Source organism: Diabrotica virgifera, chromosome 3 (genome assembly GCF_917563875.1).
Source record: "Diabrotica virgifera virgifera chromosome 3, PGI_DIABVI_V3a".
Lineage (NCBI taxonomy): Eukaryota > Metazoa > Arthropoda > Insecta > Coleoptera > Chrysomelidae > Diabrotica > Diabrotica virgifera.
In genome coordinates, this window is record NC_065445.1 from 193,437,989 (window position 1) to 193,465,016 (window position 27,028).

General features: G+C 32.7%; 1 protein-coding gene across 4 annotated transcripts in view; it reads right to left on the reverse strand.

Moving 5' to 3' along the window:
- LOC114330328 (P protein-like) overlaps nt 1–27,028 on the reverse strand; it is a 214,929-nt gene that overhangs the window by 186,916 nt on the left and 985 nt on the right. For 3 of the 4 annotated variants that reach the window (XM_050645783.1, XM_050645780.1, XM_050645782.1), the window contains one exon: nt 7,590–7,742. The exons of the other annotated variant lie outside the window; for it this stretch is intronic. In XM_050645783.1, coding sequence (XP_050501740.1) covers nt 7,590–7,742 — 153 coding nt within the window. Of the gene's footprint in view, nt 1–7,589; nt 7,743–27,028 lie in introns of those variants that run through there. 4 annotated transcript variants of the gene reach the window in all.

A 27,028-nucleotide genomic window follows, 5' to 3' on the forward strand; every position in this document is an offset into this window, starting at 1 on the left:
ATGAACCACAATGTAGTGGTGTTTACAAACTACAATGTTCTGACTGTGATGCCACCTACATAGAAAGCAATTGTAGATCACTTGTAGATCACTTGCTTCTCGCTCTCTTGAACACATCAGAAGAGAGAATACCTCTACCTTCTCACAACATCTCAAAGAGAAAAATCATACTCTGAACATCCCAGATGATGTTTCTCTTCTACACAATATCCCCCAAAGAGACTTTCTGAAGTTGGACTTGTACGAGGACCTGGAAATAGTCAGAGAAAAACAAAAAAGCCCAAATTGTGTCAACCGCCATGTTTCGTTTAACCGGGACTTCCATCCACTTCATCGACAACTTTTTTCTTAACTTCTTTTTAATTACAATAGTACTTTTCACCTCTTTATTACTCTATCTCTTTCACATAGCCACATTTACAGTTGATTTGACACAATTCATAATGATTTTCTTTCCTTATTCATCTCTATCCATCAACCACTATCACTATCCAATTATACACACACAAACCAATAGCTGCTATCATCACCCACATACATACCGTTTCATCTCTAAATTTTCATCAATAATTTAATTATATCCGCCCCATATATTCATACTGCAACTAAATTTAATAGTCTCACTACTCTTTCTGGGTCCCTTTCATGTTACATTTTAATTACATTCTCATAAATTTATAACACCACCCCTCTCCCCTTTGTTAGCTATCTCATATATTGGTCTGTTTTGTCGAACCCTTAGAGTTCCAGGCGATGTGCAGGGATCTTGAGAAATGGTGGCATGTATCTTAGCTTGTATTATATATCCCTCCCAGATCAGAAAACAGTTCTACACCTTTGTCACCCACACAGTGGTTTTTATGGTACTTCCACATACTATAACAACTTCCAATTATTCTAATATAATTGATAACTTTTAAATAAACACACAACTGCTTTTCTAAGCCCTAGATATCATATATAAAGGGTTTGATAATGTTTATTAAGTTTTCTGTATTATGTGTAATGTGGTTTGCCTACTTCCTCCATTACAATATTTTAACATTTACATCAAGTCTATTTCCATTTTTACAGACTATCTACCACAATGGGAACGACTGTTTTATTGTTATTAATTTAACAAATTTTACAACAAATACCACAAAACAACAGGGAAATTATAACTTCCTGTGGAACTGTCATTCATGTCACGTCACCATTCAGAATTTCCGTTATCAAAATCACTTGCTTCCGTACAGTCATGATGTGAACTTGTCAGATAGAGCTCATTGGTACCTCGGGCGAAAAACATTGGATATCTTAATCATCCATGTTATAATTCACATCTTTGTCATATGTTCCGATGACGGATCAATTGTAAAGGGTTTTTACCCTGTTATTTTTACTTTGGTGGCTTGCATGTAGATTCTAAGTGAGTATAACCTATAACTTTTTATAACCTTAGTCAACATTTTAAATACTTTGCATCATTTTATCTGGTTATACACATTTTAGGATTGCACTAAGGATGATCGGTCAACCGATCGAAAACTAGTTCTGTCTTTGATGTAGCCCTGTATAGGGATTTTAACAAATATACCTTTTATAAAGGATTTTATGTTTTTGTAATGGTATACAGCCAACTACAGGAAATTTTTCCTCGTGGATTTAAAAATTAAAAAGCAAACAGAAACTTATGCAAAAACGAAAAGAGACCATTTACTATTCAATTTGCGTTCATTTTCAAATTTGCCGCGCGTGTATTAGGGTGGTTCGAAAAAAACTTTTTTCTTATTTCAGATCGCTATAGTGCGCAAAAGTTGCCATTGGTATAGACTTGAAAAAACCACTAATTATTATTTTTTTATTAATTTGTCTTCCGGTCGCGCAATGCCATCGGAGTTAGCAAAAATTGTGAAAAACCTTAATTTTTCATATTTTTTTTAAACAGGCCAGATGGTTTTAATTGCGTTCCTATACCATGAATTAACTAGTAAAAGTATGTAAAATCAATATAAATGCACTTATTATACATTTGTTTCATATCTTCCGGTCGCGCAACATAAGACAAAATGAGTAAAATTAGTTGTTTTTGCAAAATTTCAAAGTTTGACTGTTTAGTACAATTTAATAATACGACTTTTAGAGATGCTATAGTTTAATTCAATTACAATAATATATTTAAAATCCAAGCATATAAGATACATTTTGATATTCAAGTGGAATTTGGTCGCGCAGCTTCGTCAAAAACAGCAGACTACTGAGAGGCGGGGCGAAAGTGTTGAATGCCATCGAAGTTCGCGCAGCCACAAATAGAGATACATGTGCGAAGACCTCTACAATGGAGTATTTGTCTTCTCCATTACAACGAACTGCCATTCTGCCACCTTTTCCAACACTTAGATGGAAATTCAACAGGCACTATAGGATATCCGGACCGATTGGAAAGGCCCTACCTGATTGTGAAAGATTACCAGCTGCCGCCATTTTAATCGTTGGCATCGCTGAGCGATGCAATAATGTGGTTCCAATATAGCCGTCTCTGGAACTGTGTCCACACACTTTACTTGAAGCTTCGGTCACTAGCTTAACGCATCTTTCAACTGCCTGTGTATGACATGGCAAAGTAAATATATATCTATACTCATAACAAACTTGAAGTCATTGCTCACATACTGTTTTATCTCTTCATTAGTCAATGTTCTTAGCAGTAGAGTGGAGTCAGTGTACTGGTGTTCCATTTGATAATTTCGTAATACTATTTAGATTCAAAGTTTAAGTTTGGTGGTTTAAAGATTCTGATAGAGTCACTTTCAGATATTGCTTGATTTTCCTTCATGATACGCCTAAAGCCCAGCTCTCGGACATGGTTTCTGTGATTAGTTGCCATAGCCAAAAGTAAATTTTCGGAATGGGCAAAGTAAGCATTCCGTTGTAAAACGGGATCAACAACTTGAAGCAGCTCTTCTGGTAAGTACCTTGAAGATTCAATGATTTTGTAATCATGTCTAGGCCCATCTGTGAATTTGTGGTTTATTTTTGTGGCAACCCACAGAGGCATATTATAACATTTATGAATGAATGTGACAATCTCTCTCAGATTTTCAGAAGGGTTGGACACACTGATGTAGAAACGCAAAACTCGGTTTGCAGTAGTAAGCCATCTTGAATGTGACGTTGAACTAGGATCACGTACCCACTACAAAGTCTTCTGAACAATGTCCTGACTTGATGACTTCTGATATCTCAAGCAAGTACAATTATTGGTGCTTGCTAAGAATACGCTTGTCAACCTTTGGAATTTCACAATCAATAGGATTAAAATCAGTAAGTGGTAGTCTTTCACAATCAGGTAGGACCTTTCCAATTGGTCCGGAATATCCTATTGGGTCTGTTGTATTTTCATCTAAGTGTTGGAAAAGGTGGTGGAATGGCAGTTCGTTGTAATGGAGAAGACAAATACTCCATTGTAGAGGTATTCCCAAATGTATCTTTACTTGTGGCTGCGCGCGCTTCGCTGGCATTCGTCACTTTCGCCTCGCCTCTCGGTAGTCTGCTGTTTTTGACGAAGCTGCGCGACCGAATAACAATTGAATATCAAAATTTATCTTATATGCTTTGATTTTAAATATATTATTGTAATTGAATTAAACTATACCATCTCTAAAAGTCGTATGATTAAATTGTACCAAACAGTCAAACTTCGAAATTTTGCAAAAATAACTAATTTTACTCATTTTGTATTATGTTGCGCGACCGGAAGATATGAAACAAATGTATAATAAGTGCATTTATATTGATTTTTTATACTTTTAGTAGTTAATTCGTCGTGTAGGAACGCATTTAAAACCATTTGGCCTGTTAAAAAAATATATGAAAAATTAAGGTTTTTCACAATTTTTGCTAACTTTGATGGCATTGCGCGACGGGAAGACAAATTAATAAAAAAAATAATAATTAGTGCTTTTTTCAAGTCTATACCAATGGCAACTTTTGCGCACTATAGCGATCTGAAATAAGAAAAAAAGTGTTTTTCGAACCACCCTAGCGTGTATCTATGTAGGGCGTGTAGGGCCACAGTACAGGTCGCGTGGTCATTGGTTATCACATTTCATGATTCATGATAACCTAAAAATTTCTGATTTAAAAATGGAAATTAGTTTTTTTTTGCTGTTGTGTTAGTTTTGCTCTGACTGGATCTCTTTTGTTTAAACAATTATGTAAGTATTATAAAATCCGTTTTCAATTTTCATTATTCTTTGTTTTTTGTACCTACCTGTGCTAGGTAAACGTTGAGATAACGAGAAATAATATTGGTGAATGAATAACAATAAAATGTATCATAGTCACAAAGTATGAAACGAATTATTTATGCATATTATTACCTGTAAATAGTACCTATTTCTTTCGATTTTTAATTGTAAAGGATAGAAAAATTACCATTCATTTTAATTTTTTTGAGAATCAGCTGAAAGTGGTCTACAAATAAACCAGGAAAGAAACGTAAAAAAAGGCAAATGGTAATGAAAGGCAAAAGAAAGATATAAAAAGTGTATTGGCTAGTTGGAAGAAACTTCACATTGTCGATGCATAATAAGTTATTACTTTATAAACAAATATTAAGATCTGTATGGACTTATGGATGCCCACTAGGGGGGTGTACTAGACCAAGTATTATAAAAATTATACAAAGATTTCAGAACAAAATACTGAGAAATAATATAGATGCTCCTTGGTATGTGACAAACAGTGATCTCCATAAGGACCTAGGAATGGAAACTGGATATAATCATCAAGAAGTTGGCAGGAAGTCACGAGCAACGACTTCATAAGTACGAGAATATTGAGGTCATCCAGCTCCTAGATACTACTGGGCAAACTAGAAGATTGAAGAGGACAAAGCCTTTTGAACTAGTTTGAGTGATATGTGATACTGAAAAGCAGAGCATAGTGCTTGTGTGCCTGTGTATGTTATAGTGCACTATCTTGTTAGATTAGATAAGAGACGCTATCGGGTAAGCTCTTCATTTTATGGAACAGTAGTAATTTAAGTTAAATTAAAATTGCTCATTGGTCAGTTATGATCAGATTGTAATTTTAATAATCATCATCGTAGTGATGATTATGGAAAAAAATATATGACAAGATTTTGTGCAATAAAAATGTTTATATTTATCAAGGATGTATTATTTGGTATGGCCACATAATACACTTCTGGTTTACCGTCTGGTATACCTCCTATCTGCTTTTTCATGAATTTTGTAGGAGACGAAAAACCATTTTTAGGGTCATCTCCTCGTTTCACATGTAAATTTTGACAAGTTTTTAGTCTCTCTTACAAAACTCATGAAAAAACAGATCGGAGGTATTATGTCACATATGCGACTATATCCAGGGAATGTCTAATAAATATACTGTGAATGTCCAAAGAACATTCGTAGACATTCATGGAATGACAAGACATTTAAGGAATATTTAAAATGCTGACACAGGACTTTCCTGGGACGTTCAGGGAATGTTCTTGTGCTTTTGGGGATATTCCAGTAATGTTTTCAATGTTCTGTGTGTACCTTCTAGGAACATTCCTGGAATGTTTGATGTTATTAGGGTACATAAGAATATTGAATGGTTACCAAAGGGCAAAAAAAAGAGAGTAAGGCCAAGGAAGAAATGTAGAGATGTAGTGATGGAAGATGTTAGAAAGATGGGAATCAGAGATAGGAAGCTGACAGCTTAGAACAGAAAATGATGGAAATTATCCATCGACAGATGGGCCTAAACAGTCTGTTAACGCTATACATACATTCATATGTCAAAACTTGAGATTTTCAAAATTATCTTCTTCATTGTTTGTCGTGTTTGTTTTCAACGTTGGCTATAGTCGTATTAACAAGCTTATTAAATGTTTTTCAGTCGGCAGCTATATGAAACAATTATTCCTCGACCGTTCGACCTGTCCACTGTCTAATGTTACGCAGCCTGGACAGTTTTCTTCCAACCACCTAGCTATTTGCTCTCATTTGCTCTTTCTTCGATTTTGCCCTGAATCATCAACCGGAGTAAGCGATATTAGATCCTCTTATTATGTGACCGAAATATTGAACCTTTCTCATTTTTATGATGTTGATAAATTCTCCCTCTCTTTGTATGGTCTCTTTAGTACACGTTTGTTAGATATATGTGCTGTCCACGGGATTATGAGCATGCGACGGTAACACCACAACTCGAACGCTTCTAATTTGTTAATCATTTTTGTTGTCCATGTTTCACATCCATAGAACAAAATGGACCAGACGTAACACTTCAATACTCTTAGACGTGCGGTCAATGACACACTTCTACTGCACAATACAGAATGGCAGCTAATGTAGCTTTTTCGTGGAAGTTATATTCTGGTCGACATTTCCTTATCACTTTCTATCCAGCTACCCAGATATCTAAAGTGTTCCACCCTTTCCAGGATTTTATTATCTAATTTTAGTACTGAGTATTTCATTTTAATTTTTCCGACCACCATCTATTTTGTTTTCTTTGCGTTGATTGTTAAACCCGTGTTGAGCTGCCCCCCCCCACTTGCAAAAATCAAAAAACAAATAGCCCTGATTTATGAGCTATTTATGAGCTCTCATATTCCGCAAACTAAAGTGACTGCACTATACAAAATAAATGGCAATTTGCTGATTTAAATGCGCGTAATTTGGAACCTAATAAATTATTAAATGATATGTAGTCGCCAAATAATTAATTTAATGCATTTGAAGTACAACTTTCTCTTAAGCCGGGAAGATAGGATGGTTTTCTTGCGAAGGGGTTGTAGCTCAATAATCGAAATACACGTGATTTAATAGTTTATTCTTAGAGTATATACGCTATAGGAATTATATCCGCAATACGATATATTTTAAGTTTTCTCAGCATTTTTCTCTTAAGTTAAATCAATTAAAGGGTTGTTTGGGGGTGAAGGGGATGAGCTCAAAAATCGAAACTATATAATTTCAAGAGCTCATAAATAGCTCGTAATTCTGCCGCAAAAACCGATTCAATATTCCTATTTTTAAGTAGTGGGGGGGCTGAGTCAGCCCCCCCCCACTAAAGTATCAAATTCCTGCTCAGTGGAACGAGCTCAAAATTTTTAGTTTGCGGAATATGAGAGCTCATAAATAGCTCATAAATCAGGGCTATTTGTTTTTTGATTTTTCTAAGTGGGGGGGGGGGGCAGCTCAACACGGGTGATTGTTAAGCCATTTGCAGTATATTCGTTATTTACAGCGTTCAACGGGGTTTGAAGGTCTTTTGGACTCTCTGCCATTATAGGGGTGTCATCTGCGTATCTGATGTTACTAATAATTTCGCCACCGATTTTAACACCTCCGCGAGGATGATTATTTAACGCTTTCTCATAAATTGGTTTTGTGTAGGCATTGAACACTGTTGGTGGCTTAACACAAACACATCCCTGTCTGACACCACCATTAATAGAAACTTTAGCTGGAATTTCTTGATCCAACTTAATACAAGCGGTCTGATTGATTACCAAAATTTAATATACAACCACATAATAATAAATGTAATATTTTTTTTAAATTACTCTTATTTTAAAAATACTTTACCTGCTACGAAAAAACACCGATTTGTGGTCATCATTATCCTCTGTTTCGGCATAATTAGCAACACTTCCATACCATTTTGTAGTCTGCGGCAATGGCAATAACACTTTTACCTTGGAAGTATTTGCAACTTCGATACTTTTGAAAACTGTCCGGCTGGAACATTTCCATTGTTAAACATGACAATTAAATGAGTCATACATGAAAGCATAATTAGTATTGTTGGTATTCTTAACAATTTTCAAATATAATAATGATAGTAATTTATAAATATACATTGTGGTTATTTCTGGGAATTAAATTGCAAGATTGGTTATATAGGAAAATTATGATTTGATAATTTGGGCATAAATTATAAAAACAACACCGTTGTTAGATAAATAGCATAAAGACCTTGATATAATATCCAAATAATGTTTTATTTTTATATTTAATGATTATTATATTTATTCATGGACGGGCTAGAAAATAGGTAGTGATATACAAATACATTATAATGGTGGCGAAAATGGAAGCGAAAGTAGCAGTAGCAAAAGCCAAAGCAGAAGCGTATTCAAACCTATACGATCAATTTGATACCAGGGAAGGCGAAACGAAGATATATAAAATACCCAAACAGAGAGCAGAAAAAGCAAAAGATTTTAATCAGATTAGATGTATCCGAGATGAAATAATAAAATACTAGTTCACGAAAGGGATGTCAAAAAGAGATGGAGAAAGTACTTTGACAGCGTATTAAATGAAGAATTTGACAGACAGCCTGTAGAGTCAACGGAGACAGTAGCAGCAATGGTCACCAAAATAACAAACGAGGAAGTGGCTCAAGCGCTTCAAAAAATAAAAAACGGAAAAGCGGTAGGACCAGATGATATTCCTGGGGAAGTATGGAGAGCATTGGGAGAGACAGGAACAAGGTGGCTAGCAGGTCTCTTTAATAGAATTATGGAAGTTGGACAAATGCCAGACGAATGGAGAAGCAGTATACTGGTACCTGTTTACAAAAACAAGGGAGATATACAACAATGTACAAACTACAGGGCTATAAAACTGCTTAGCCACACCATGAAAATATGGGAAAGAGTAATTGATAGACGGATACGTGAAGAGACCGAAATATCCGAGAATCAATTTGGCTTTATGCAGGGCAGATCAACAACAGATGCAATTTTCATTTTAAGGCAGTTGATGGAAAAATACAGCAGTAAAGAAACAAACGCTCATATGGTATTCATTGATCTTGAGAAAGCTTATGATAGAGTTCCTCGAGATATTCTGTGGTGGGCACTCAATAAGAAACTAGTCCCTGGTGAATATGTAAAGATTGTGAGGGATATGTATGAGGGAGTAACGACTAGTGTTAGGACAGGTGTGGGAGAGACTGATAAATTTCATGTGAAAGTAGGATTGCACCAAGGCTCTGTGCTTAGTCCGTATTTATTCTCATTAATTTTGGACCAGATAACAGCGAAAGTACAGGGTAACATTCCATGATGCTTAATGCATGCTGATGATGTCGTGTTAGTAGGAAATAGTGAAAGAGACTTAGAACAAAAACTGGAACAGTGGAGGCAAGCTCTGGAGGAAAAAGGTTTAAAACTTAGTAGGACAAAAACAGAGTATTTGGAATTTTCATTTAAAGATGGAGTTACTACAAATAAAATGGTATCTTTGGATGGTGAGCTGATTGTAAAAAGCAATAGTTTTAAGTACCTGGGATCGATATTACAGAGTAATGAAAAAATAGATGGAGATGCATGCAGTAGAATTAGGGCTGGATGGATGAAGTGGAAAGAAGCGAGTGGTGTGTTGTGTGACAGAAAAATTCCAATGAAGCTGAAGGGAAAATTCTATAAAACAGACATAAGACCGGCTATAATGTACGGAACTGGATGCTGGGCAGTAAAGAAGAAAGAGGAACAACGAATTCATGTGGCGGAAATAAGAATGCTTAGATGGATGAGTGGAGTGACAAAGAAGGATAAAATTGGAAATGAGTATATTAGGGGAAGTCTAGGTGTGGCACCAATTGATGCCAAAATGAGAGAGCATAAGTTAAGATGGTTTGGTCATGTTCAACGTCGAAACGTTAGTCACCCAATACGAAGAATAGCTGAAGTGCAGATTCCTGGAAGGAGTAGGAGAGGAAGACCAAAGAAGACCTGGGGAGACGATAAGGCAGGACATGTTGGTAAAGGAGATTGACATTGATATGACTCAAGATAGAATTGTGTGGAGAAATGCAATTAGGGAAGCCGACCCCGCATAGGGATAAGGCAAAGAGAGTGATGATGATACAAATACATTACAAATATGGGAATGAATTGAATTAAGTAAAGTTTAAGTATTTTTTCGATATTTCTGATAGGTCTGATAGAACTACAGTTAAGCAAGTAAATAAATAATATCACCATTTTTTTGTCTTCATTCTTAAGCGAGATTGACTTTACGAACTATATCTCTCCACTATATTAAACTCACTGAGTGTTTGAGATTCATAATGAGTAAGTAGGCTATTTAACTTTTACTCGGAAGTTATTATGCAAGAGGTACTGTTCAACAAAACACTGACGTTATAGTTAACAGAATCTCCATTAACAACCTAACGTGTGCAGATGACACCCTGTTAATGGCAGAGAATATTGAAGATTTACTATTAATTGCTATTTTGAATGATATTTATTTTAATTTAAATTCAAATATATGTTGACACGGTTTTTTGATGATGTAGTGTTGATTGTGGATTCCGACTCCGGCAAACAGCGATTCATCGACAGAATCAACTTGCTCTGTGGGTAATCTGGTAACCAAATAAACATTCAGAAAACCAAAGTGATGCCAATTGAAAAAAAAAAAAACAAAATGTATCTCAACCTTACACAAATAACGGGCACATTTTAAAACAGCCAACAAGTTTAAGTACCTGAAATGTTGGCTCGAGAGCAGCCTAATATAAATACTGATCTAGAAATAAGATCGGGAATAAAACAGGCCAGAAAATCTTTCGAGAATATAAAAAGACTGCTATGTAACCCTCGAATAAAACTCAAAATTCGACTAGGTACTTTTATCAAATTGCTACGTCTGCGTCTGGTCGACTTTTTTCTATACATTTGAATCGTGAACCCTTAACACATCAACCGTAAATAAACTGAAGGCCTTTGAAATGTGGATCTACCGTAAAATCCTTAAGATTTCATGGACAACGCATTCCTTAAATCAGCGGTTTTCAACCTTTTAGCATTGGCGCCCCCTTTGAACACTGTCGCTCACGCCTCCCCTCTAGTCAATAATTGGTTGGTTCAAGTTAGAACAGTGAAATTGTGAAACTGACGATGCTAACTGTACGTTAGCAAAAGCTGGGATGCAAAATAGAAAATAGAAAGTTTATTGGATGTCTCATTAAACTTAACATTGTTTATTTATTTGAGAAAAAGAATAATCAAAAAATCAAATACGCATATAAAGTTGAAAGTCTTAAATGAATGATTTTGAACTTTCAATGAGAGGGTTGACATTGTCTGTTCTTAACAAGTTTTTCGATATTCGGTTGAAACTGTGTCAGAGCACACCTCAAGTCACTTTCAACGTCCAGCCTTGAACAGTATTTTGATTTTATATACGCCAATGCAGAAAAACCAGATTCGCAAAGATATGTGCATGAAAACTGGTCTAATAACTTCGCAGATACTAAAGCCACTTCTGGGTAAACAGGAAAGTAGGTTAACCAAAATTCTTCCACGTCCATATTTGCAAAATCTGCTTTTGCTTGTGAATCACATTTTAGATCAATTGCCTGCTCTTGAAGGTTAACTGGAAGAATGGTAACTTCGATATGAAAAGGATCTCTTGTCAACTTAAGGCTACGGCTCCACGGGCTGGAAATTGACGCTAGCAGTAGCCGCAAAACGAATTAAAGGTTCCTCAGAACGGAATAGGAATAGCCGAACTATACCGACTACAGGACTTGTGCGTAGTCGGTACAGTTCGGCTATTCCTATTCCGTTCTGAGGAACCTTTAGTTCGTTTTGCGGCTACTGCTAGCGTCAATTTCCAGCCCGTGGAGCCGTAGCCTAAATTTCCAGTTTTCCAAGCTAACATCAGGAAAGTACTTTCGAATTTGATTTTTCAGTTCTTCCAAATGCCGTGATATGACGTCTTTCAAATCCGAAACTAGATGTAGTGGAAGGGTATGAATATCATCGAGGAGGTCGTTCAGTTTAGGAAAAGAGGAAAAGTTTGGCTTGGAACTGTAAAGGCGGCGTTGCCAAAGCGATATTTTCTCTATAAACCCCTTAATTGCATCATAAGTGTTTAAGAGGTTTTTACGGCCTTGAAGCTTCAGATTCAGGACATTAAGTGTCTCAAAAAAGTCAGACAAATAAGCCAAGTAAAAGATATTTTTATCATCTATAAATCTTCTGTGAAGATCTTCTTGTTTTGGAGGCATTAACAAAATTTCAACTTCTGATTTTAAATTGAATAATTTTTCAAGCATATCTCCTTTGGATAACCACCGGACTTCTGTGTGAAACAGGAGGGTTTCCTGATTACTATTTAGTTATTGACATAGTGCCTGAAAAAGCCTAGCGTTTAATGCGCTGGATTTGATGTGGTTAACTATTTTTATTGCTCAGTTTAATGTGACGTTGAAAGGTTCAGGTAAAGTCTGACTAGGTAAAGCATGTCTGTGAATATTGCAGTGAGAAGCAATTATCCTAGGGTTCTTCTTTTTTGCCAATTCCATAAATCCAGATCGACATCCTGTCATAGCTTGGGCCCCATCAGTACATATGCCAATTACTTTCTCCCATGGAGGTTCATTGAGTACTAAAAAATCTTCAAGAGCAGAAAATATGTCAATGGCTTTAGTTGTTGTTTCAAGGGATGTTGAAAACCATATTTCCTTCAGGAACCGTTTTCTGTCAATAAGTCGACAGTAAAACAATAACTGGGCATGCTTTGAAATATCAGTTGTTTCATCACACTGCAAAGGAAAAACTGTGAACATTTCAATTTTTGCAATAGTTGATTTTTCAAATCCAAAGCCATGTCATCAATTCTACGTTTTACTGTGTCATTTGAGAGAGAAATTTTTTTCTACTTTCTTACAACTGTTGTTCACTAAGTACGGTACTACAAGCAGTAAGTAAACAAGGTTTAATTAGTGACTCACCAATAATATGTGGTTTCTTGTCTTTAACTATCAAAAGTGCTATTTTGTATGATGCTTCCACAGCTTTCTCATTTTCAACACGAAAATTTGCAGTATAGTCAAGTTTCATACGTTTTAGGCAATAAAAAATTCTGGACCTTTATCTTTCAAAGAAGAATGGTTTGTAATTAGATGCCGTTCCAAACGTCCGGGGAGCATTACATCAGTACTAAGAACAGCATGGCAGTTAACACACTGAGGTAAATGACTGCCGTTTTTCTCCATGAAGGTAAAACCATACTTGATATAATCGTCTGAATACAATCTTTTCTTTGGAAGTGACTTAGCCATTTTCAAAGCTGTTACACAACACTATTAAATAATTCACAAACAATCACTCTATAATTAAATAACGATTACACTGATTGCTACAAACAGCACACAGACGCTGTCGACTGAGACTGACGCGTGAGACGAAGTCACTGAACTGGAGCCAGGAGTGCTTGCAATACAGTGTTGGTAAATAAATTTTGCGCTCCTACGATGTTGCCATACACAAGACTGTCGTGTTCAACTCAGGTTGTGTGTTTGAGTAAAACGATTTTAATCACGCCTAAATACAGAAATATTTCTAAACAAAATAAAAATACGAAATAAAAAACATTTTGTTTTTTAACAAAATATATATTTTTTAATTTTTCTTTTTTTTTTTCTTTGTACCCTCACTCCTCCCCTGAAATTCTCTCACGCCACCCAGGTGGGCGCGCCCCCATGTTGAGAACCACTGCCTTAAATAAACAAGTGCTGCATTGAATAGGCAGTGAACAAGAACTTTTCAATACAGTGAAAGTTAGAAAAACATCATATCTAGACCATATACTGAGAAATAATAACTACTAATATACTCATATTATTATAGTGAAAGTAAAGATCGAGGGAAAGAGAGGACTACAAAGGAAAATACTATCGTGGCTAAGAAACATTCACAGCAACAGACAATGAACAGGAATAAATTGTGAACAGCTAATATCGGCTGAAGACAGAGAAGAGTTTGCAATTGTAATTTTCAATCTCCTTTGAAGAGAGGACACTTTAGGAAGAAGATAAAGATGATTCAGCGGTAAAGTACTATAGATAATAATAGTCCAGAGAAATAAGATTTTTCTCGTGACACATCCCCCTCCAGGCCGAAACCAAATTTTTTGAGTGGTATGGACATCTATATTAATAACCTTTATGTTTCCTTCAGCCGATTTTGATGATATACATACAGGGTGGGGCATTAGTGTGACAAAGTCCAATTACTCGTTTGTCCTAAGAGATACGAAAAAAAGTTTTTGAGGTAAAAGTTGGGGCACACATAGTATCACATTTTAAAAATATTTTCAAATATACAGGGGCGTCCGTATTGACAGGGTGACACAAACTTATGCTTTTTTAAATGGAACACCCTGTATATTTTTACGTTTTTGGATTTTCCTCGATGTGTCCTTTCTTAAAATATATAGTTTTGTAATATTATACGAGCTAGTTTAAAAGTTAATTACGTTTTTTTGTTAATTTCGTAGCAAAATCTACACCCTGTAGAATTGTAGTGATTTGACATCAAATTTTCTATTTACATTCAAACGATTTTTAGTATAGTCTACTACTGTTAATCATTAATAGTATAGCGAAATGTTTAATTTTAGTATACAGGGTGGGTCGAAACTCGGAATGAGTATTTTCTGAGTTTTCTTAAATAGAACACCCTGTATTTTAGTATTGTAATGAAATTATATTTTATGGTACTTTTTTATTTCTTAAGCATTCCCTATACCTAAGTGCTTTAATTTGTAAGTTATTCGTCATTCTTTAAACAAACATTAATTGCAACAAAAATTACATAAAATTTCATTAGGTAGCCGTGAAAATATCCAATCAAAAGTAATTTTTCGGAAAAAATGGATAATAATCCAGCCTGATCCTTAATTTATTAATATTGGATGAGATATCCAAATACATTCGTAGTTAAGGTTTTTGGTGCTTAAAATATGAATCAAACATACAAACTTCTGCCTAGTTGGCTATGACACAAAATTTGCTTAAAAATTTGACATTATACTATTTATATAGTTCCAGTTGATTTGATACCATTACTAATATTAATTTTTCTAATGAGTAACGGATTAAAATGGCTTTGTGCTTGGAGAGTATAACAAAAAATGAGCTACTTGCAATAAAAATTTATCATCAGCAATCCTCTGATAGACGATAACCAAAAAGAGAAACTTTTGAAAGTATACTAAAACGGTTTCAACAGGCTAGATACTTAGATTGTAAGAACGATTGTACTAATATGCAGATCCTCAGTGACACTAAGGATTACATTAATTGCTGTTTTCTTCACTTACAATAGTTTTTATTCGAGCAGATTTATCATAATCTAAGTGATCAGTCCGTTGAAACCGTTCTAGTATATTTTTAAACGTTTCTCTTCTTAGTTGTCGTCTATCAGGGAATTTCTGATGAAAAATTCTTATTGCTAGTAGCACATTTTTGTTATATTCCACTAGCACCAAAATCTTATTAATCAGTTTCTCATAAGAAAAATACATATTAGTAATGGTAACAAAGCAACTGGATCTATAAAAATAGTATAATGTCAAATTTTTAAGGAAATTTAGTGCCATAGCCGACTAGGTAGAATATTGTATGTTTTTATTAATATTTTGCGCACCAACAAGCTTAATTACGAATTTATTTGGATATTTCATCCAATAGTAATAAATTAAGGATCAGACTAGATTATGACGTATTTTCTTTTCCAAAAATTATTTTTGATTAAATATTTTCACAGCCACCTAATAAAATTTCACGTGATTTTTCTTACAATTAATGTTTGGCTTAAAGAATCACCAATAAATTACAAATTAAAGCACTTAGGTATAGGGAATGCTTAAGAAATAAAAAAGTACCATAAAATATCATTTCATTACAATACTTAAATACAGGGTGTTCCATTTAAGAAAACTCAGAAAATACTCATTCCGAGTTTCGACCCACCCTGTATACTAAAATTAAACATTTCGCTATACTGTTAATGTTTAACAATAGTAGACTATATTAAAAATCGTTTGAACATAAAATAAAAATTTGATGTCAAATCACTAAAATTCTACAGGGTGTAGATTTTGCTACGAAATTAACAAAAAAACGTAATTAACTTTTAAACTACCTCGTATAATCTTACAAAACCATATATTTTAAGAAAGGAAACATTGAGGAGAATCCAAAAATGTAAAAATATACAGGGTGTTCCGTTAAAAAAAAACATAAGTTTGTGTCACCCTCTCAATACGGACGACCCTGTATATTTGAAAATATTTTTAAATTATGGTACTATGTGTGCCCCAACTTTTACCTAAATAACTTTTTTTCGTATCTCTTACGACAAACGAGTAATTGGACTTTGTCACACTAATGCCCCACCCTGTAGTTACAAACAAATGAAGATCAAAAAACGGTAAATTTTCGCTTTTTTCGTCTATAGCCAAAAAGTTAAGCATTTTAAACAAATTTGAGAGTAAGAAACTCATAAATCGTCTAAAAAATTTCAATATGGCATTCGCTGAATATGTCTATCCTTATTGGTTGCTTAGAAAATTGCAAAATAAATCATAAATTTCGAGTTTTTATAAATATTCATAACTTATAAAAATTAATTTAGAACCTTCTTATTACACGAATTACTGAGATTTCTGGTGCTTAAATTAAATTTTAAATTTCAAAGCAATTGGTCAAATAGTTTAAAAGTTATTTTATTTGTTTATCCCAAATTCATTTTTTTTGCAACACTATAAGTCAGAAAATTATGAGGTTACAGTAAGACTTCTGACAGTTTATGGAAGAAGAACACTTATACTATTGACTTAATTAAAAGAAAATGACAAAAAGTAATTTTAAACAGTGTAAAATTATTTTGCAAAAACGTGTCGATTTTTTGCTTACTTATAAACAATTATAATAACTTTTTAACCGTTACCCGTAGAAAAATTATTTTTTCATATATAGAATGACTGAATTATACACATTTAGAAAGAAAAACAATTGTCCTAGGACAATTAGGGACGAAGTTAGCCCCCCACCCCCATTTTTTAATTTACATGTTTTTGCAAAATAATTTTGCTGTATTTAGAATTATTTTTTGTCATTTTTTTTTTAAATTAATATTATAAATCTTCTTCTTTCATAAACTATCCAAAGTATTAGTGTAACTTCATCATTTTCTGACTTATAGCGTTGCAAAAAAAATTAATTTGGGAAAAACAAATTAAATACCTTTTAAACTATTAGACCAATTGCTTTGAAATTTAAGGTATGATTTAAGTACCAGAAGTCCCAGCATTTCGCTTAGGTTTCACCCCTATTCAGCGGTCCCAATAAGCGCGGTCCCCGATTGAGCGGTCTCAATATAGCGGTCCCCGTTTCAGCGGTACCCCGATTCAGCGGTCTTCATAAACGCGGTCCCCAATAGAGCGGTCTCAATAAGAAAATAATAATATGATAATGATAAGTAATTAGTTTTATTGTAGGATATTATTTTAACCTATTCTTGTTTGAAAATATACAGGTAATATCTAAGTATCTGGTATATACCCCAGTTAATAGGGAAAAAAATAATCGATTTCACGTAAAAATGTTCTACAGGGTTTTCAAAGTTTTAAACGGTAGATGAGGGATAACTGATGATAATTCCGTGAAGACGTACAGCTGATTTTGCTTATTTTTTAAACAATTGTAAATAATGAAAAAAGCAGTTTTTTAACTATAAAACGTTTCTTGTACATTTTAGAGAAAAATGTTTCGAATAAATGTAGTTCTTAAAAAGTTCTTTAATTTGGTGGTAAGCGTATTGTAATATATAAACAATTGACCGAGATAATTGCAAAAAACCCTCAATTTTGCAGTAAATTATAAATATTAATAACTTTATTTTTTGCACAATGACGTAAAATTTAATGACTATAAATTATGTCAATTAATGAGTTATTTAAGTGTGCTAAATTTCAACCAGATCGACCAAATAGTTTATAAGTTATTCAATTTGTTTTTCCCAGAGAGCAATTGTTTATACAACTGTTCTTGCCTTACAGTGACTCTGTGAGATATTTATCAGATCGCAGTCGATTATTTGAGACTTTAATTTTAAGACGTATTAAAAAATTTTTAACATTTTATTGAAATTGTTATTAAAAAAACTGTTTGAAAAAGACCTGACTTTTTAGCTTATAAACAATTAGAATAACTTAGATATTTTTTACGTTCCGTACTTGCATGTAGGCTCAATGAAAAGCTGATGAAAAAATGCATATAAAAAAGAAAAAAATAATTTTATATGACAAACAGAAATCAAGTTAGCATTTATTTTTTAATGAATCATATTTCCGTTGTTCGTACAAACTAAGAGCTGAAAATTGAACAGATTGTATATGAGAATCTACATTTTATGATCCCGTTTATGAACTGCCTATGCAGTGAAATAATAAAAAGTTGTGACCCTTTAAAATGATGCAAAATCATGGAAAAATCAATTGATTACATTTTTTTTAATTATTGAATTTTACAATTATTTCGTAAGAATTCTGTAAATTTTATTAAATAAAGTATATTATTAAGATAAATATATAATAAAAAATACACATTAAAAAAGAAAAAAATAGTTTTAAATGACCAGTAGAAATCAAGTTAACATTTGCTTTTTAATAAATCATATTTCAATTGTTTACAAATATTAATAGGTGAAAATTGAATAGATTTTATATAAGAATCTACATTTTATAATCCAATTTATGGATTGTATATGCAGTGAAATAATACAAAGTAAGGACCCTTTAAAATAATGGAAAATCCCTGAAAAGTAAATTGATTACATTTATTATAAAAGTTATTGAATTTTACAATTATTATTATTTTGTAAGGATTCTGTAAATTTTATTAAATAAAGTATATTAGTTAGATAAATTCTATAATAATTATAAATTAATGCAATACATAATTTTTTTAATTTGATACTGCCTTAATAAAGTAATTTTTGTTTTATTATAATTTTATTCGATGAATCTATTAATATTTGTCTAGGTAAGCATCTAATAAGTACAACATAAGTGCAACAAACCGGTGTAATATTAGGAACTTTAAAAAGGGGCGTAGAAAAAGCTCTTTTTGAGTAGTGGTTGTAAAAAAAATGGATTTTACTCACTGTTTTTTTGGTGCGGAAAATGTGATTTTCCGCATGCTAGTAGAAAAAATATTTTTTTTTACTTCTAACAAATTGATTTGATAAACCCGCTCTCCCTCTTTCGATAGGTACCTACCCGCAGAATCATCCTAAGTAAATTGGTTTATGTAGAATAATGTTATAAATATTTAGCCTCTAGGATAAACTTTTACAAAAACTATTGCATGAATTAATCTAAAAAATTGTTTGCAAATTATTTACTATATTACCCTACTTTTTATGCAATTGCAAAGCTATACAGGGTGGTGAATCGGAAAACGGGCCATAGGAAACTCAATGTAGAATTTTAAACTGTTGAATTCCTGCTTCCCTAATTATGTTACATCAAAAGTCATGAGAAGTTATTTGTAGAGGATTGAAATCTGTATTAAAAACAGAAGTTACAATTGTTGTACGATTTAAACACATTCCAAAATTTTGAAAAATATAATGTAATTACCGCAGTAGGTATGTGTGGGCATGTTAGGCCACACGTTACTATTTAACTGACAGTGAGCACACTATTGACTAAAGAAAATATCTTTATTATTAATACTTTCTCCTTAACTGAGGGTATCTGATCAACTTTATTGTGTTTTAAAGAATAAATGATAAAATAAATAAAGAAATTGACAGTTCAAATTGTTAATATAATAAATTCATTGTCACCGAATGCAATCTTATACACATTATTGCAGTGTGTGTGGCGTAACTTTGGCGTATTTCTCTGAAAATTGTATTATATTTTTACAAAATTTTGAATAATTATTGTTTGTAGAACAATATTAACAGTCGTTTTCAATACAGATTTCAATCCTCTACAAATAGTTTCTAATGTCTTTTGATGTAAAATAATTAGGGAAGTAGGAATTCAACAGTTTAGAATTTTACATTGAGTTTCCTATGGCCCGTGTTCCAATTCACCATATAGGGTGATTTAGGGACAATTTATTGTTTATTTTATAAAATTCATTTTTTATTGTTAAAACTACTGTCCCCAAGAGGGTCCTGTTTTTACTCATTTTCCTGAACGATGCCTCTCAAACGGCATGCTGCAGAACCAAACGCCGCTGAAACGGGTCGGTGGAATCGAGAACCGCCGAAACGGGGACTGCTGAAATGGGGTCTTACCTCCGCTTAATAAGAACGTTCTAAGTTAATTTTTACATAAGTCATGAATATTTATAAAAACTCAAAATTTATGATTTATTTTGCAATTTTCTAAGCAACCAATAAGAAAGGACATATTTAGCGAACGCCATATTGAAGTTTTTTATACGATTTATAAGTTTCTCACTCTCAAATTTGTTTAAAATACTTAACTTTTTGGTTATAGACGAAAAAAGCAAACATTTATCGTTTTTTGATCTTCATTTGTTTATAACTATATCATCAAAATCGGCTACTAGTCTGGGCTGATTATCGGAGAATGGGCCATTTTTGGGAAAAGTTATTTACCAGCAATTTTATTGCTGAAATCGAATCTTATTATTGTATGTATTAATAATATAGGTATGCAAAGTCCGCAGATAGTGTGCTACTTTTTTTATAAACAAAATGGCGCCCGAAAATCGTGTTTGTTTCAATTTTTGCTCTATAATTCCAAAGATTTTAACTTTACACCAAAAACAGTCAAACAAAAATTCACCGCAATTAAATTCTACATAGAGAAGTGTTTTTCCCGATTCACGTCGACGAAAACTTTTCCCGGAAAAAGCGGGTTTTTCCAACAAAATCTTTAATTTTCAACTAAAATTTTAGATAAGTAATTGTTAATCAATAATTAAATAACTTGGTAATGTAAAAGCGCTTTTCGTATAGATTATAATTCCAGAATCCGATGAAAATTGAATTAACATTTTAGCAACAATTGTATTGTTAATTAAAAATTTACGGTCGCTATAATAACGAAAATGATTAAGATGCATAAGAATAGCTATGATGGTTTTATAAAAAGGCACTATACCTATCTAATGTACTTTATAGAATTGAAATCCAACTATTTAAGCCGCCTCAGGAATATTTTAAAATTATAAAGAATTTTTTGGCTTATAAACAAATAGAATATCTCGGGAAATATTAAACTAAATTAAATTGTAAAAAGTTATTCGAAAAAGATCAGCAGGATGCTTCTTTTAAAAGAAAAAACGTTTAATTGTGATGAGCAGTTCATGAGATACTACCGGTCAAATTTGACCGAAATTTACGGCAAAGATATAAACAATAGGATCATAATTTTCAAACCGTCACCTTTTTATTTTTGTTCTCTTTCTCCACACCAATTTTCATATCCTTAAAATACTCATAACATATATTATTATAATAAAAACTATCGATAATACGTGTGAAAATTGCCAAAAATAGCAAAATTCCAATCAAAAATTAGGTTGGAGAAAGTGTAACCCTCAAAGTTCAAAATCGATATACGTTAAAAAAATGCATTTTCTCGGTTTCCCATGGAGCAATTTCCTTCATTTTTTTTTGTTTCCAAGTAACTCGAGTAGAGCCATCGAACTAACGTATTATTAAATGTCAAACTTGCTTTTGTTTTGTTATAATAAATTAATTTAATTATTATAACACAAGATTTTAATTTGTTTAAATAAAAATTGTTTAAATAATTATACAGCTCTCAGATGATAATATTTATGTTTTTAACTTTAAAAGGTATACTTGTTGTAAGTTTATCTAAAAAAAAGCCTACAACTGGAAAAAATATGTAGTTTTCTGTTCTTTTAAATAAATTAATCTATTATAACAAAACAAAAGCAAGTTTGACATTTAATAATGAGTTAGTTCGATGGCTCTGCTCGAGTTATTAGGGAACAAAAAAAGAATGAAGGAAATTGCTTCATGAGAAGCCGAGAAAATGTATTTTTTTAACGTATACCGATTTTGATCTTTGAGGGTTACATTTTCTCCAACCTAATTTTTGATTGGAATTTTGCTATTTTTGGCAATTTTCACACGTATTATCGATAGTTTTTATTATAATAATATATGTTATGAGTATTTTAAAGATATGAAAATTGGTGTGGAGAAAGAGGACAAAAATAAAAAGGTGATGCTTTGAAAATTATGATCCTATTGTTTATACCTTTGCCGTAAATTCCGGTCAACTTTGACCGGTTGTATCTCAGAAACCACTCGTCATAATTAAACGTTTGTCTTTTATAAGAAGCGTCTTGCCGACATTTTTCGAATACCGTCTTTACAATTTAATTTAGTTTAACATTTCCCGAGATATTTCATTTGTTTATAAGCAAAAAAATTATATATAATTTTAAAATATTCCTGAGGCCGCTTAAATAGTCCAATTTTAATTAAGTAAAGTACATTAGATAGGTATAGTATCTTTTTATGAAAAAATCATAGTTATTCTTATGCATCGTAATTATTGTCGTTATTATAGCGACCGTAAATTTTTCATTAACAGTTCAATTGTTGCTAAACTATTGATTCAATTTCCATCGGCTTCTGGAATTATAATCTATATGAAAAGGGCTTTTACATTACCAAGTTATTTAATTATTGATTAACAAATACTTATCTAAAATTTTAGTTGAAAATTAAAGATTTTGTTGGAAAAACCCGCTTTTTCCGGGGAAAGTTTTCGTCGAAGTGAATCGGAAAAAACACGTCTCTATGCATAATTTAATTGCGGTAAATTTTTGTTTGGGTGTTTTTGGTGTAAAGTTAAAATCTTTGGAGTTATAGAGCAAAAATTGAAAAAAACACGATTTTCGGGCGCCATTTTGTTTATAAAAAAAGTAGCACACTATCTGCGAATTTTGCATACCTATATTATTAATACATACAATAATAAGATCCGATTCCAGCAATAAAATTGCTGGTAAATAACTTTTCCTTGTATTTTGCTAATTAGACCAGAGTATACAGGAAACATATAGGTTATTAATATAGACGTCCATACTACTCAAAAAAAATGGTTTCGGCCTGGAGGGGGTTATGTCACCAACAGGGGGTTATGTCAACAGCCCCCCTAGGGGGGCGCGCCCCACAGGTTGAGAATCACTGGATTACTGTAAATATGTAGTTACTCAGGGCAAAATAAAAGGGAAACGTGGTCCTGGACAACAACCAACATCCTCATCAAGAACCTACGTTAGTGGTAAGGAGTCAGCACCACGACGTTATTTAGACTCGCTGCCGCTGCCGACAAAGTCCAGATTGGTCGACAAGACAGAGGACAAGACACTTACTAAAGAAGAAAATTCATTTCATCAATATATGAATGAGAACAGAAAAATCTAATTCATGTTGCAGCTGAAACAATGTAATAATATAAGCTCAACAATTTTTTCACATCTGAACATAGCAAGATACAAACCAAACTAGATGTAGAAAGCCAAAGGAGAGCACGGTGTGGATCTGATTACTTATTGGGATAGATAAAATATTGGTACATATTCTCAACAAAGAAAAACTAGCACAAATAAATAATATAACAGCTAGATATTAAAAAACAAACGCAATCAAATGTCAAAAAAGAAAATCAGATAAACTAGAGGGTAAAAACAATAATTATAAGTAAATAAAGACACAATTTTAAATGTAGAAACAAATACCAAAACACAAAACAAAAAAAAATGGAACCATAATAGGAACGAACGTCATAAGTCATAAGAAATACACTCCAATATTTCTTCTTGATATCATGTCATAGAATTTGCTAGATTCAGTATATTTCCCAGATGACCGAAAGCGCTATCCGATTTGTTGTTTAGATCAGTATGCATAGATGATATATTGGTGTGTAAAAATTAACGACTCAGTTAACAACCTACGATATGCAGTTCATATTGTGATTATTCCTGAGAACTTAAAAGTTATTCAGTAACTACTAAATTAGGCTACTCAAGAAAGAGCTTATGGAAGGGTCCATTTGACCTTAAAATAAATACTATCGAATATAGTAGTTAACAAAACCATTATTAATCCATCACCAGATATAAAAATGTATAGGTAACACGTAGTAAATAGCTATTTCCACCTACTTTTACCGAAAGTATACTTTTCCGGACCTGATTGTAGGGAGCAAAGTCGTACTTTTCCTCCCTAGAGAGGGAAAGTACTTTTACTTCCTAAAAGTGACGTCATGGTATGTCATTGATGAAATAACTTATTGACGCCCATACAATATTCTATTATGTATTACGTAAGTATCTATACATTTTAACGTTTATTTATAGAGCACCCTGTATTTTGCACAATGGTAAAAACAGTAAATTGTTATTGTGATTTAACAATGTTAACAATAATAATTTGACTTATATTGGACAGTTGACAGTTATACTATACCTACTTGTTAGTTTTAGTGCTCAAATAAATTTTGTCAGTTAGTTACATAAATAAAATATTTAAAAATGAAAAAATTACTTGATATTTAAGGAAGGTGGAAAAATCATATGTATAAAATGGGAGTAAAGTGCCTTTTCCTCCCGAGAATGAAGTTTACTGCCCAACACGCGTAGCCGACGGCAGTAATCATTCAAGGGAGGAAAAGGCACTTTACTCCATTTTATGCATATGATTTTTCCACCTTCCTCAAATATCAAGTAATTTATTAATATTTATTTATGTAACTAATTGACAAAATTTATTAGAGCACTAAAACTAACAAGTAGGTACAGTATAACTGTCAACTGTCACATATAAGTCAAATTATTAATGTAAACATTGTCAAGTCACAATAACCATTTACTGTTTTTGCCATTGTGCAAAATACAGGGTGCTCTTAAATAAACGTTAAAATGTATAGATACTTACGTAATAGATAAAAGAATATTGTATAGATAGGGCGTCAATAAGTTATTTCATCAATGACATTCCATAACGTCACTTTTACTTTTCCTCCCTAGGGAGGAAAAGTAATTTCCCTTCCTACTTCCGGTACTTCCGGTTATACCGGAAGTTGCTTATAACTTTGTTTTTTAAATTGGACATCCTATATATTTTTACATTTTTGGATTCTCCTCGATGTCTTCTTTCTTAAAATACGAGATGAGGTTTTGTAATATTATACAGGGTAGTTTAAAAGATAATTACCTTTTTTTAATTTCGTAGCAACTTTTACACCCTATAGAATTATAATAATTTGGCATTAAAAACTCTATATTCAAATACTTTTTAATATAGTCAACTGATCATTATTGTTAAAAGATATTAGTATAGCTAAACGTTGAATTTTAGTATACAAGGTTGGTCAAAACTCGGAATGAGTATTTTCTCAGGTTTGTTAAATAGAACACCCTGTATTTTAGTATTGTAATGAAATGATACTTTTTGTTACTGTTTTATTTCTTAAGCATTTCCTATACCTAACTGCTTTAATTTGTGAGTTATTGATGATTCTATCCAAACATTAATTGCAACAAAAAATAAGTGAAATTTTATTAGGTTGGCCGTAAAAATATTCAATTACAAATAATTTTTCGGAAACAATAAATACATATTAACCTAGACTGATCCTTAAAATTACCAATAATGGTTGAGCTATCAAAATACCTACGTAGTTAATATTCATGGTGCGATTAACATTTAAGCGCAAATTAAAGCAGTTAGGTATAGGGAATGCTTAAGAAATAAAAAAGTACTATAAAATATCATTTCATTACAATACTAACATACAGGGTGTTCTGTTTAAGAAAACTGAGAAAATACTCAATCCGAGTTTTGACCAACCCTGTATACTAAAATTCAAAATTTACCTGTACTAATATTTGTTAACGATAGTAAACTATATTAAAAATTATTTGAACATAAATAGAGTTTTTGATGTCAGACTACTACAACTCTACAGGATGTGAAATTTGCTACGAAATTAATAAAAAACCGTAAATATCTTTTAAACTACCCTGTATAACATTACAAAATCTCATATTTAAATAAATAAGACATCGAAGAGAATCCAAAAATGTAAAAACATACAGGGTGTCCCATTTACAAAAACGAAGTTATAAGCAACTTGCGGTATAACCGAAAGTAGGAAATGGATGAAAATATTTTCATTAATTAGATCATTCTTGAAAACCCCTTCATTCCAATTTTCATGATTCTGTTGCCTTTAGTTCTCAAGATATTTCTAATAGGCCGTTTATCTGCCTCACCTTAAAATATATGAATAATAAGAAATCTTGAAAATCATTGAAGAGTACTTAGTATAGAACATTATATAGATAGACATCCCAGCTATGCAAAATCAAGAATGAGAGGAACTTACAGACATAACCAAAGAGGAAATTAAATCAACGTTAAAAGGTATGAAGAACACCAAAACATCTGGAGAAGATGGCATAGTCTCTTTCTTTGTCTCTGTCCCTGGCTCAGAAAAAAAAGTTTAATAAAATAGTTAGGTTAGGTTAGATGATATGAATAACTGGTGTTAGGGATGCACGATTGAATATGGACCAAGAAAATTTTAGAATGGAGACGTAGACGCAGGGTGGTCAAGATCGGATGCAATGGAATTATTTACGGAAGGCCTATATTCAGCAGTGGAGTCAAAATTGCTAATGATGATGACAAAGTCATACAGACACTTAGATGTCATTGAAATGTGGATATATAGAAGACTCTTAATAATGCCCTGGAAAGTTCAACAAACAAAGAGGTTTAATTTGTGATATAACAAATTATACGTAGGTATGAAAAATGCTAAAAAGTGTTAAAAAAGTGTTAAAAAAAGTTTTCGACCAATGCGTGCTACCGGTGATGACCTATGGTGCAGAAACATTATCGCTTACAAAGAAAAACGCACAAAAACTAAGAGTAGCGCAGAGAAGAATGGAGCGATCAATGATAGGGGCCACTCTGCGAGACAGGATTAGAAACGAAGATCTACGAGCTAAGACCAAAGTCATAGACGTCATTGAAGGAAGCTGTAACTTAAAATGGAAATGGGCTGGACACGTTGACAGAATGAAGGACGGAAGATGGACTCGCAAACTAGTTGAATGGAGACCAAGAGCCGATAAACGTAGCAGAGGAAGACCACCAATACGATGGCAA